At 39.2% G+C, this 13,829-nt stretch overlaps 1 protein-coding gene across 3 annotated transcripts in view; it reads left to right on the forward strand.

Moving 5' to 3' along the window:
• The first annotated feature begins 589 nt into the window (after nt 1-589).
• The window catches only part of FSHR (follicle stimulating hormone receptor), a 79,460-nt gene continuing 66,220 nt past the window's right edge, over nt 590-13,829 (forward strand). For 2 of the 3 annotated variants that reach the window (XM_071739817.1, XM_071739819.1), the window contains exon 1: nt 590-857. In XM_071739817.1, coding sequence (XP_071595918.1) covers nt 706-857 — 152 coding nt within the window. In that variant the 5' untranslated portion in view covers nt 590-705. Of the gene's footprint in view, nt 858-1,727; nt 1,909-13,829 lie in introns of those variants that run through there. The other variant, XM_071739818.1, reaches the window with a different exon arrangement.

Raw genomic sequence — 13,829 nt, forward strand, 5'->3', positions numbered from 1 at the left:
TAGTCATTCTTCATATTTCTGGAGTTTTTTCCAAATGATGAAATTAGATTAGCAGTCCACAGGGACTACTGGGATTGTGGTATTTTCTCCTCTTTGGATTCCTACAAAGGTGCCAAAATAAAGAGGAGATAAATCGGCAAAGAATAATCATAGTTGAAAATAAACTTGTGTTATTTAGCTCTGGCTTTAGGTCTGTATGGCTCTTAGCCTACCAAATAGATTATATACCCTGTTAAAAAATAACACATTTCTTTTGCCTAGGAGCAACACAAAGGCAGGGGCTCTTGGATCCATGAAGGGAAGCATAAATAGTGCCTCTCCTTCAGGGACACAAGTTCCTGGGCTGTAGAAACTAAAAATGTTTTGTTATCCCTTTGTCGGACCAAATAAGACATGCAAAATATTCTAGCTGAGAAGTAAGGACATTTTCCCAGTGCAGATGCCCAGTGCACCAGAAGCACCCTTCTTAATCCAGCTGGGGCCTGTGGTATTGCCACCACTTTAAATATAGAATACTTTCCTCATGGGAAATCAGCATTGTTCATCTCCATCCTTGCTCTAAGGCCGTAAAGGATCTGGAGCTATGAACTGAAACTTGCTGAGAATTCATCCCCCTAGAGCCACGTGGTTCTTCCCAGCTTTTGGGGCGGATCTTCCATTCAGGGGTTTGAGGTGAAGGAGACGGGCACAGATGTGAAGTCAGAGATGTCTCCAGTCCTTGCCTGCTTGCTGGTTTTCCTGGCAGGCTGCTGGGGATGCCAACACCAAACCTGCCACTGTGTGGGCAGGGTTTTCATTTGTCAGGAGAGCAAGGTGGTCCAGGTTCCCCGGGACATCCCCGCCAACACCACCGAACTGTAAGTAGGGAGAGGGAATTTTTGTGAGCATCAACTTTATTGCTGGGTCTCAAAACAAGCTGCTGCTTGGCAAGCCAAGGGTCGGGTTTGGAGGGAGTCACTAGGGAGACACAGCAGCTGTTTGGAAAGCACAGTGCGTCCTCCAACACTCGCTTAATTACATCTTGAAACTCCTCTCCGTTACTCTGATCATGCACATTTTAAGGTCCTTGCTAAGAAAAGGTATGGTACATTATAATGGAAAGCACAGACTAAATTTTAAACAAGCTTCATTGGTGCTGTGACAGTGATTTGAAGCATAAAGTCTAAGCTTTCTTTACAGCTTGCTTTAGCATTGTGGAAACACGCGGTGTAACTCGTCTGCCCCGAACAAGTTGATAATAAGCTTTTGTGTTCGTGCTGCGGGAGCTTTCCAAAGGTTTGTGCTTGTCTGCCAAGAAGCAACTTAATGTTTTCCTTTTGAAATCATGAAGGCATTACAGAAAGGACTCTGATAACCATTCAGAGAGCATTCCTCCTCCAACAGAGGAGCAGCACTACTGAAGTTGAAAAGAGTGAGCAACATAAAGATACCATACTGTGTGACTGGAGGAAGGGTTTTCTCTACCTTGAAGCTTCTCTCCATTTTCTGCAAAGTAACTTTTAACAATCAATGTTTTGTTTTAGCAAACAATGACAGCTGTTTTCTGTGTCAGTAGCACAGTCAAGAAAAAGAGCTTATGCAATGGCAAGTGTGTAATTGTTTTAATTTCAATTTTTTTAAAGCAAATTACATCCACAACGATCTGACATCATTACAATCTAAAGCCAAAAAAAGGAGTAGTCCTGGAAAAGGTCTTTGATTAATAAATGGAGTGGCAAGTTTGAGGGAGTATACAATGAAGAATGATGTGTCACTAGTTGGAAAAATATACCCCTTTCCCAAGGCCACCATCCCACAGTTTTCCTATGGCAGAAGTTTTGTTTTGTTCAGAAGGAGGAGTTGTTATGCTCTCTGAATAAGTAGACTTTGGTGAAAACTTGAGGAAAACATCTGGATTAACCATGGAAGGTCAGTGAAAGTTTAAATCATTCTCACAGCTAGAGAAAAAAATAATCCATCTGTGATTTAGGTCCACTAAATCCTGCATAGAGCCATGATTCAGGCATGTACTCCTAATTTTGTTTAACTTTGTCTTGATTGTTTCTTTAGATTAGACAGTTAAGGTCTGCCTTCTAAGGATTAATCAAAAGCACTTTGTAATTATTTCTGTGAAATAGCAGTTTTCTACGACCAAATAGCACCTGTTAGAAAATACAATTTGTTCACAGCAGATCCTGGTTAACTTTTTATGGTTTTGTTGTGGAAGTTAATTTGCAGGTTGCTCACCATGAATGAGTGTTCTCTGAAACAGGCAGACTACACTTATTGTGGCTGAAAACAGTGAATCACAGAATCACAAACTCATTGTGGTTGGAAAGGACCTCTGAGATCACTGAGTACAATCACACACACACTGTGTGATGAATCCTTACATCTGGCAATATTGTGCAAATATTGGACTTAAAATCTATTAAGTTGACTCTCTTTTCACTTACACCAACTTCTGGTTCCTCAGGAGATAACTGAATGAGCTGAGCCTGGGGACTGATTTCAGTATGGCTTAATATTTTATACACAAAAATAATGTGCAACTGCTTTGAATACACCAAATGTGAGTGTTAATAAAACCAGATATAATAGCTGAAGAGCTATTAACTTACATCTAAACCTTGAAATTTTCTTTTCAAGGTCAAAGGGGGAGTCTAGAAAGGTGTTTCCCTATGCATGTCTCCATTGTGTTCCCAGTGGGGTGATTCAGGTGGCTAAAATAGACTCTACTGCTTCAGGTGCTATTGCAAATGCACTCTTGGTAACACCAGAAGCTGGCTTTATGTTTTTAAAAAACTTTTAATGAGTCAAAAGGGGGTTCTTCAGTACTCCTAGAGCTCTTCACCTTCTTTTGTGTGGTCTTGACCATTTTCTTAAGCTATCTTAGCATCCTTTCCTATTGCCTTTTAGATGTTGAATAACATGTCAGTGGCAGCTTTGGAGGGAACAGGAGTCTGGTAATCCTCCAGCAATTCTCCTGTTCGTATGTGTCTCAGTTTCACTACAGATGTTTCTTAGGTTGGGACACTGGTATGTGGCAGCCATCTCCGGTACTTAGTAAAAAAACTTATAATAAAGGTAAAAGAACATGATGAAGGTAAAATTATTGCCCTCTACAACCATTGTCTCTGCTCTTTGCCATGGCTTTTTTTTTTTTTTTTTTTCCCTGAGGGCTGTCCACTAGTACATATTGCCAGGTTTCTTTGTGCTTGACTTCTGACAGTGAGAGCTTACACTCCACAAGAAGTGTGAGCTCTGTGGCATAGTACTTTATCTGAGGTTCTGCTCCTGGTTGGATAAGCATCTGTAGCATCTGTTTTAGCAAGGATAGTGATAGAGAGGGCTCGCAGCCTTTTAAGGTGAGGGAATTCAGTTTTTCCTTGCCATGTGGAAACAGAGCAGGGATCAGAAAACATGAGGTTTTGTTGCTCTTCTCACTGACACATCTATTTATTTATTTATTTATTTAGTTTCAAGCCCAAATCTCATGAGACAAGAGTTACAGCTTGGTTCATGCATGGCTGCCTGCAGATCTACAGAATCTGTGCAGCTGGCATGTCCCAGGTATTTGCTGGGGAGGCTGTGGCTATTCAATGTTTTCCTAGGTAACCTTTGTCTGAAACAGGATTTGGATGGAAGAATTTTTGGCTTTTTGTTGGTTTTTTTTTTTTTGGATACCGAAACGCCTGTGAGAAATGTAGATGACTGATTTACAACTCTGGAGGTAATCCATGAGAAACCAGAGGCCAAAAGTTCAGATGGGAAACATAGGTTCGTCTGTATCAAAGTATTAACTATTAATTGCCTCACAGAGTGAAAAACGGGGAGCAAATCAGCAGTCACCTAGGGCAGTTTAGTCCTTGAAGATTTCAAAGAGTTTTAAAATCCAGCATAAGGCCATGTTATTTCTAGTATTCACTAAGTATTTCACTTAATATTTAATTTAATCACTAGAGATCCTTCATTGAGAAAATAATTCAAACAAAAATATCTTCTTCTCAGAATAGAAGAGATCCTTCATAATATTTAGCAAACTACTTTAGGCAGAAACATATCCACCAGGAGTATAATTCAAAATGCAGGGAAAAACTTACTTATTCTCTTACAGCACCCTTCCTTAGTTTTGGGTTTCTGATCTCAGCAGGGCTTCACATTGCTTTTACTGCATCCCAGGGAAATAGGGAACTCTGCCCCAGCATCCGGGTTCAACTGTTTGGGCAGTAAAGTAAATCTCTGATTTGGCCAAGTGAAGCAACAGTACAAGGCAGCTTAAGAAGGGATGTGAAAAAGGCTGCTTTGTCCAGTTCTGCTTGTAGTCCTGCGGAGTTGCATGAGAGAAATTTGACTTTCATCCTAAAATAATGTTGCGATAAAAATGTGTCAGGAAATCAAATTTGGTTAACTTGTATTTTTTATAAAGAGAAACTTGCTCCTAAATTTTACTCCTTTGATTTTAACCCCCCTTAAATAACATAACTGCAGCAGCCGCCAGAAGAGTGTAGGTATTGACTAGCTGGTTCCTTCTGCCTGTTTCTACATAACAGATGATATAAAAAACATAAATGGAAGCTTCCCCCAATGGAAGCTTTTGCTTGCAAACTTGGATGTGTGACTCAGCTAATTAAAGGGAACTATTTCATGTGTTAGCTTGCCAGAGGCTGGTGACAGTTTTAGAAAGGACCAACGGAGGCAAGTGAAATGATTTATGACAAAGGGGGTCCATCAATTGGCCCCCAACTGTCAAAGTGCTATCTAGGAAACTTCGGGCAAAATAAATAAAGTCTAGGCTTGATTGCGTGGTGTTTTGTATTTTAAAAACTATTCTCTGGTTTCAGTAGCCAGCTTAGTCGTTGTCAGAGCAGTGTAGAAGCATTTTACATAGTGTTTTCTCCCAAGTATTTGCAAACTATAAACCACAGGATTATTTTACTTGCTCTCTAAATAGGTATTTTTGTACAATTGCTCAAGGATATTTATTTTAAACTATCAAGTCAAGGCTGAGTAGGTGTCTAACCACTAAATCAGAGCTTGCTCTGAAATAACAAGTTCTGTATTATGCACCGAGTCCCTGTGTTATGTGCTTCCCTGAGACATAAGCTGCAAATGATGAGAACAGTAAATGCAACACTATTACTGACAGCTGAAATTAGGAATTTTTTTATGCTTTCACACTTAGAATTGAAATTACATTGAAACCTGAAAAAAAATTACAGTTCTTGCTCAGGTGGTTACACTGGTGGCCTGGCCTTGATGGAAGAAAGACAGGGTGTGGATAGGAAAAAGCAGGCTAACAAAATGAAGACCCATGAAGCTTTCTAGTCCCTGTTTTATAGTGGTTAATCATGTAGTTAACCACTAAAGCCCCATATTATCAAAAGAGGATGCGAATATTTACACAGCAGTGCATATTGAGGATATAACTGCATGCTATCTAAAGCTTGTTGGTTGATGTTTTTTTTTAAAAAAACAGCTTTGCTTCTGTTAGGGTATAAAGAAGTCTTCAGTTAGTGATACATTCTTCTCTTCCTACCTTTATGATCAGCTCCTACTTTGAAGTAGAAAGCTATAGAGGTTTCTGTATGATGACTGGATGTATATGAGTGGAATGGTACAATGCGTGTGTATTCTTTATTTGAGATTTTCATTGGGAGGATAAAAAAAGCATAAAAGAAAAAAATAAAAAAGAAATGGATGAAATTTACACTAAAAGATAATAAACTCTGCAGGGCAAATCCTCAGCTAGTATAAATTACTGAATATATATCTCTGTAGAAACATCCAGTTTCTAGAGCTTCATGAGCTTTTCAGCACAAGGAGGTATGCTGCACACAATAGGAGTTGATTTGCAGTGCAGTACCTTTTGCTGGCTTACCCGTGGCAATAATATGATTTTCACCTGACTTATCATGACTGTTGCTAACATCTATGATACTGCAGATATATAGATGTGTATATATATGCCTAAAGCATGTTTGAAGTAAATGTGCATTCACTTCAAATTTAAAGACATATATATACGATTTCTTAAATCACTAAACCTTTTGCAGGAAAACCTGGGGAAAGCCAAGACTTGATTTTGTTTGTATGTAGCACTGAGAGGGTCTGTGCCACCTGATGACTTTCAATGGGGTCTGCTGCAGAGACAGTCTCCTGATGTACAAATTCTGGCTTTTCTGGCAGCCCTAGTCTCTCACACACACACAAAAAAATCAGAGGGCCCATGTCACATCCCCACCAGGAAAAATAGGTTCCTGGAACTGGCCAGCTTTGCTTCCCTTCCTTTGTAGGTGTCACATTTTCTTGCCTTGAATATAGTGTCTTCATCTTGGGTATGTTCCCATTTAAATCTTATTTCATATAACTACAATCTGGGAGAGTTTGGAAAGTGAAAATCCACCTCAAAGGGGATAAACATCCTCACTGCCAGCAGTTTGTGTGCAGCAGGGGCGTTCTGCAAAGACAAAAAGGATTAAACAGCAAAGATAAATAAACCAACCTGATCATCACCTAACCTGAGCAGCAAAATAAATTCATATAAATTCAATATGCCTCACTCTTTTCTTACTTTGTGGCATTTTAGTTAGCTTTGCTTAACTTTCCTGAGCATCCTTATGCGGGCAAGTCTAAAGATAATTGGGGAATGTTCACAGCTAATTTAAAGTGTCATAGCTTCATTAACTTCAGTGGAAAGAACTAAGCTCATTTTCCCTGTCTGATGGTGGTCATCTCTTTCCTCTACATGTTGTTCATTCTGGCTGTAGCAGATTAGTAATTAGTGTGTGTGTGTTTGGTAAACAAGATACTTTGGGCACAGAAGACAGTTATTATTTTTCATGGAAATCTATTAGTTTAATACATAGAGGTGCATGCGCTTGTATGGAAAAAGTCACTTTTCTTTGTTTAAGACCTTCACCTTTTCAGGCAAAACCTGTAAATTATTTCACACTCTTTGCCTGTAGTTTGATTGGACTGCTTTTATTAGCAGTGAAACTTAAGTCATTAAAATGAATGAAGCTTATTTCAAATTATATGATAGAGTTAAGCCTGAGTTTCAGACACCAGTATAGAAAATAATTTCTTCTAGTTGTCTTGCATACACTGTAATAAGAAGCCTAATTTCTGCCTTTACTCTGGTGCAGCTTTCTTGATTTAGGAGGTCTAGGGTCAGAAAACTCTTGATTTGTTTGCTTTTGCTTATTGTTTTCCTCCAAATTTCTTTAGGTGCCTCAGGAGCTGAGCCTGGCGGGTACAGATACTTCTTATCTCCCATTACCTTATCAAACCTCTCAGATGCATTTGATCCTGGTTAAGCTAGAGGAGAATTTACAGGTTGCTATTATAGTGGCAGGGAGATACATTTCCAAGAGCAATTAAAACACTGTCCAACCCAATTCAAATTAACCAGTCTTAGTTTTTCGTGAGTATATTGAACTTTCTGAACTTCTGTGCTTGTTTTGCCCTTGACTGTAACATATTCAGAACTTGCTATAGACAGGGCAGCCTTAATTTTAAACATACACCCACTGGGTGAGCTGCAGGCTGAAAGTTTCACCTCTGTCCACTCACTTACTCAAGGATGAAGTTAGTGTCCAGCATTTAGCACGTTTTCTTTGAAATCCTCTTCTGTGAACATCTATGGAGCGTTGCTCTCGTAAAGGTCCTACTAACGTACAGTTTCCCCATAGCACACATGAGGATGTAATTTCTGATATGAATCCTTCTCTGGATAAAGTCAATTCACTGGAATTTATTTGTGAATATTTATTTGTAAGAAATATGCAAATCTTCAGTGTTTTTCCAAAAAAACTGCATGTATAAGCATGAAGTGGGGAAAAATTCCGATTTTTCAGTGTTTCAGCTTTTGTTTGCGGGTGGAGCAAGGAGAGAATATACTGTCAAACTGATGATCATCTAATTATTCTTTTAATTTGGAATAGTAGTGTACAATGACTGGACTGATTCATGTCTGTGACAGCCACTGACACTCACCAAGATAAGAAAGCAAATCTGCCTTCAGCAGCAGCAGCACAGCCTGTGCTGCTTTCTCTGGCATCTTCAGACTCTCCACAGCTGCAAATAAAAGAACAGATATGAGAAATCCATTTTTTCCTTCTGATCAATTCTTAAGAGTCTTTCCTCAGAGTCCAGTCGCACAGCAGGAATACTTACAGACATACAGAAATTTCTGAACAAGCAAGATATAAGAAGAGGGGCTATTAACCCCCCTGCAATGGTGAGAGAGCGGGTTGATGCCAGAAACCTTATCTTGTCCCAAAAATTTTCATCAGCAAAGAGAGCTGCTATGGAAATTTTTGCTTTTCTTTTTTTTTGGCAAGTGGAGAGTCATAAAGGAAGTACAGACTGTGTCAGAAAATGACAGCAAAACAAGAAATGCCCCAGCAGCATAACTCTCTCTCTCTCTAGGTAGAATTACTGCTTTGGGGAAATACTCATTCTACCTGAATCCCAGGAGCTATAATTTCCTGTCTGCAGTATGCTGTTGCCATGGCAGATGAAGCCCAGGCCTTATTCTTCAGTCCTTTGAAACTGGTGCTATTGGCCCCTGTGAGGAAATACCCTGCAAGGAAATCTAGAGTTTGATTCCAGGGGCATTCATACATATCCTAATTGCTTGCCCAAGCAGCTCTGCTGCCTTCCAGTGGGATGCATCGCAGGTGCAAAACTACTCATCTGCATGTTATTTGCAGATTCAGGATTTTGTGCTTTTGCAATAGACAGAAAACTACTCTAGGGAAAAATAAAATGGGTGTTGAAAGCACAAATGAAATGGGTAGCCAACTGTTCAAATTTATTTTAAATTATTAAGGGAGATTTTAATTGTTTTAATGAACCATATGGCAATGGTAAGATTTTCTTAGGTCTCACGAAGTTTTCCATAAATATTAACAGATTTCACAACATTCCTTTTAAGTATGTAAACATTTTTTTCCATTACAGAAAAAACAAATCTATAGGATGCAATTAAGGAGCAATTTCCCAAGACTCGAGGGTAGCAAATCAGTGGTTTATCAGGGACTGTAGAACCTTCAAGACCTTGTGTACCAGACTGTGAATTGCCATTTCTGTGGCAAAATACTTCCCTGTTAAAAATAAATAAATAAATTCCTTCTTTCACATTCGTATTTTTAAAACCTCTTTCTGATCGCAGGAAGGCTTTATGCTCAGCAGCATGAAACACAGGCCTGCTGCTTTGAATCTCCTAAATAAGGCAGTACAAAGTCACAGCTTTACAATTTTTTAATGTTCAACTAATGCACGGGGGTTTTTATCTCCTCTAATATACATCTTTACTGACATGGAAACTCTGCAACTTTTCCACTTTCTTAATTTTTATACTTGTATCAATTTCTGTCAGTGTATTAGAAGACTAGCATTTCACAGTAATGTTACAGCCAGTAATTTAGAGAAAGCTGAGGTGGAGATTTTTGTGGGCATTTCAATTAGGGCTGATTGTTGGCTCTGTTCTGGTCAGTCTGGCTGCCTATGGAGCACTAGCTTGAAGGTTTGCACCGTTTTATGAATTTAACTTATCTCCTTAGCTAAAATCCTTCACAGTATATGAATGATGCATGTACATAAATATTTTTTTATATACTCTATTAATGTAGCTACTGTTATATCAGTGTGGATGAACACACTGCATGGCCCACACCGAAGAAATCTTTTTTTTTTTTTTTTTTTTTGAGCACTTTACCCTAGAATTTGGAGTGTGTCCATCCAGGATTTGACAGAAATGCTGCATGGGCTGGGCACAGAGGCATGAGTACCCACAAAATGACTACCCAAGAGTGCTTCTCCTTGGATTACTGATGCCCTGGTATGGTGGTGACAATCTTGTAGTCTTATAACCTCAAAGCTGTGGAACAGCAGCATCTATTGCTTTGTCATTTTGTTTTTCAGTCAGAAGCATGAATGCTGTCTGGAAGAAACTCTAGCAGTGCTAGAAAACGGGGAGACTGGTTCTTTGGTGAAGGCTTTGAAATATTTTTTTTTCCCCTCCACAACAGGCTGCCAAGAGGTGGCCTTGATCCCAGGTGTAGATTCATCTCTGTAGTGTCCTCCAGGGTGGGCATACGTAGTGGTGGTTATCAGCTAAATTAGGGAATGAGGCAGGGGGTGCTTCAGAAGTTCCTGCTTACGTCTTCTTGAAGATTTTCTGCATTCCACAGAAAGCTTCCTGAGCTCTCATTTGAAGAGATGGAAGGCTGCTATTTTTATTAGCAATAGTGCCTGACTTGCCAGCTAGAGCCCATCATTACAGTGTTCATCATATAAAGGAGCTTATACAATCCCATAAAACACTTTATGGCAGCATCCTAGTTTTCTGAACAGCAGTTTCAGGTTTCAGCCTATATTGCATAGAAATACTCAGAGGTTTGTTGGTCAAAACTCAGCTGATTTATGTTGGCACAGTGCTGGAAGCCCACAAGTCTCTGAAGCCTAAATCCTTGATATGATCTCAACTCCTTTTCTTAAAATGCTCCAAAGAAAGAAAAAGATGCATCCAGACTATATAGAGGCCTAAATTTCACATTCATCATCAAGTATGGTGTCAGTGTAGGAGTCTTCATGAAGCTGAGTTCATCCCAGTTGGAAAACCCTTTTCCAAAGCAGGATCTGTACTTCAGCAGCTGCTGTAACAGAACCCAATGACCATGCTCCTCTGCTAGGCTGCCTAACAGCCCACTTCCAAGTTATGCTTGGATTATGTGGTCATCTGAATGAACTTCCCCCTTGTTGACCTTACTGAAGAGGTGGTAATGGAAAACACTTTGGGGAAAAAAGTGGTGTCAAACTGGTGACACTAGTGGTGTCACTAACCATTCCCTGCTATCTCAGTGCTGAAATAACAATACTCACGATGTCAAAGGGCCCTTCTGCCAGATAAAGGGATAATCAGCTGAAAGATCTGTGTGTTTCAGAGGATTACCCTTGAGTGAAGGAGGCAGGAAAATAAAAAACCATATTCAAAGGCAGTCAATATGTCGGTTCTGGCTTTCTGTATTTCCATTGCATGTTATTTGCTCTTCTGTAACTCCATATATGAGCCCTGAATACTTTTTTTTTAATGAACAATGGTAATAGTAGCACTTATAGAAAATGCAACTTTTTTCAAAAGTAGCATAAAATAATCTTTTAAAGATTGCAGTCTTATAAAATATGCCTAGAAAATAAACATAGAATCATAGAATGGTTTAGGTTGAGATGGACCTTAAAAATCACCTAATTCCAATGTTCTTGCATGAGAAGGGACACCTCCCACTAGACCAGGTTGCTCAAAGTCACATCCAGTGTCTCCTTTAACACTTCCAGGAATGAGGCATCTACAGCCTCCCTGGTAAACCTGTTCCTGTCTCTCACCACCCTCACAACAAATTTCTTTTTATCTAGTCTAAATCTGCCCTCTTCCAGTTTAAAACCATTACCTTGTCACTACAGGCCCTATTAAAAAGTCTGTCCCTGTCTTTCTTGTAGGTCTCCTTTATAGACTGGAAGGCTGCTTTAAATTCTTCCCAGAGCCTCCTCTTCTCCAGGTTGAACAACCCAACTGTCTCAGCCTGTCTTTATAAAGAGAAGTGTTCCAGACTTCTGATCATCTCCATGGCCCTCCTCTGGACTTGCTCCATTTAACATACTTCACAATTCTTAAACTCAGAACAAATGTTCATTTTCTCATTGCCAAAAGTGTTCCTCTAATCTGAGGGAGTGGGAGAGAATGACCATTATCATCCCTACCCTTTGAACAATTTGCAAGAAAAATTATAGATGTTACATTAAAAAAAAAAAAAAAGGTGGGAGGGTGGGGGGGTGGAGGGATAGATTGGTCAGTACAATGAAATAATAGGAAGCAATGAAGTAAGAAGCTCCAAGTCTAGCCCAGAAGGTCCAGGGGTATAAATTAGTGGCATATTTTCTCAAAAAAGTAATCAACTTCAAAACTCATGAATTCTCCTATTTTTGCACAGCCATCTTATCTTTTAAACTTGAGACCTTTTGGCCTTTTCACATGTAAAAGAGAGCAAAACAATCAGAACCTGCAAGGAAGCTGCTATTAGAATCATGTCAAGTAATGATGCAGAGCTTGAAACAATGTAAAAATTCTCTGTGTGTTTGAAAATTCACAATGACATTTTAGGTTCAGCGATGATGCTGACTGTCCTTTTTGCTGGCCCTAAAGCAAAACCAAATACTGTTAACCAAGCTTCTTGCAGCAAATTCTATCAGCTAGATAAGGTGTGCAGCACTCACTGTACAGTACACTGGCTGATTGTGAATGTCGCCAGAGAAGAATGTAAGGCCAATTAATTTTTTTCTTACAAACTCTGATTGGGACAATTCCATTTCCACGTAAAGAGATTATAATTTTGTCGCTGCTTTGTTAACCTCTGTTCCCATTACTCAGGTTTATGCATGCAATAAGAAGTCTACCCAATACACACTGAAAAATCAGTGCAAGAATTCCTATTAATTTCTGTTAAATTGGACCATAACAATGAGCTCAGTCTATTGCTTTAGCATTTGGTCATCAGTATTGAAGCAAAAGCTGAGGAGCCACAGCAACATTTTTCTCAAATGACTCATGAGTAGTTGTGTATATAAAATTAATGCAGCCAAATTTTTATGCAATTTATACTCCTTTAATTATCTTTTGTCACAGCAAATTATCATTGTTTTTAATTAAGCAGATGTCCTTACACTGGCAAGATGTGCTGCTTTGTGCTTTATCCCTGCTGGAAATGTTTATTTCTGTTTTGAAATTTTAATATGAAAATCAGGGAACTGAAAAGAGAGCAGAGAGTTCAAGCACCCTGATATCCAGGACTGTATATTATGTTTCCCTAACTCTGTCTTCAAGGTGAGCAGTCAAGATAAGCCAATGATCTGCAGCCCACTTAATTTGCTTTGCCATCGTTTTCTTAAGTTTTCTTACGTGCAATAATCATTACAGTGTAAGCGACACTGCTGGGAAAATCAATTTTTTCTCACTGAATAGAAAATAACTTCCTCTACACTTGAATCATAATTGGCATTTTGTTTATTTTGTCAGACTTCCAGTTAACCCCTGACTGCTTTGGCCAAGAAATTTCTGGGTCTTCTGGCAAAGGCCCTGCCTGCTATAAAATATTATGAAATCTACTTCTGATTGAAATGTAATAAAAACTACTTATGTTTTTACACTGAATTTTCCATCAGATGTTTGATATTGTGTCCTTGAAGATTAAAAATTCTCTGAATTACCAGTAGCGAGGTGAAAGGCTGTTCAAGATAGGCTTTGAATCATGCTCATCGCTGGAGCACGTGAAAGACTTTGAGTAGTGCCTCTGTAGTATAGTCTGTTATTATAAGATTACTATTGTTCCCTTTTTGGTGTTTATAATTCAACCACAACAGTGAAAAACTCTTATGTGCTATATGTGGGCTCAAAGCCCATGTGATGCCAGTTTTTCAATCTGAGGACGAATGGGAGTTAGCAGAGGTTATCAGCACCATACATTGTTCTCACACCTCTATAGTGTCATGAAGTGTGCCAAAAAACATCTTCATGATATGTTGTATTTGATGAAAAAAAATCAGTGTTTTTAGTTCATACTTGGCTTAATTTTAACAAAAAAGTCATGTTGGGGGTGGAGGGAGAGAAAGGCTCTACTTTCCTGTGCACCACTTGTGCTCCAGAGCTCCAGATCGTGTGGGTGTTTGGGACAAACCCTGTGTGATGAAAGAGGAGCTCATGGTGGTCTCCTGGTGAGGAACAGTACCAAACTCTCTACATGTAGACCCAGTGGTGGTGACTTGGGGCACTACTGAAGCTTTGAAATCTG

This window comes from Heliangelus exortis, chromosome 3 (genome assembly GCF_036169615.1).
Source record: "Heliangelus exortis chromosome 3, bHelExo1.hap1, whole genome shotgun sequence".
NCBI classification, from domain to species: domain Eukaryota; kingdom Metazoa; phylum Chordata; class Aves; order Apodiformes; family Trochilidae; genus Heliangelus; species Heliangelus exortis.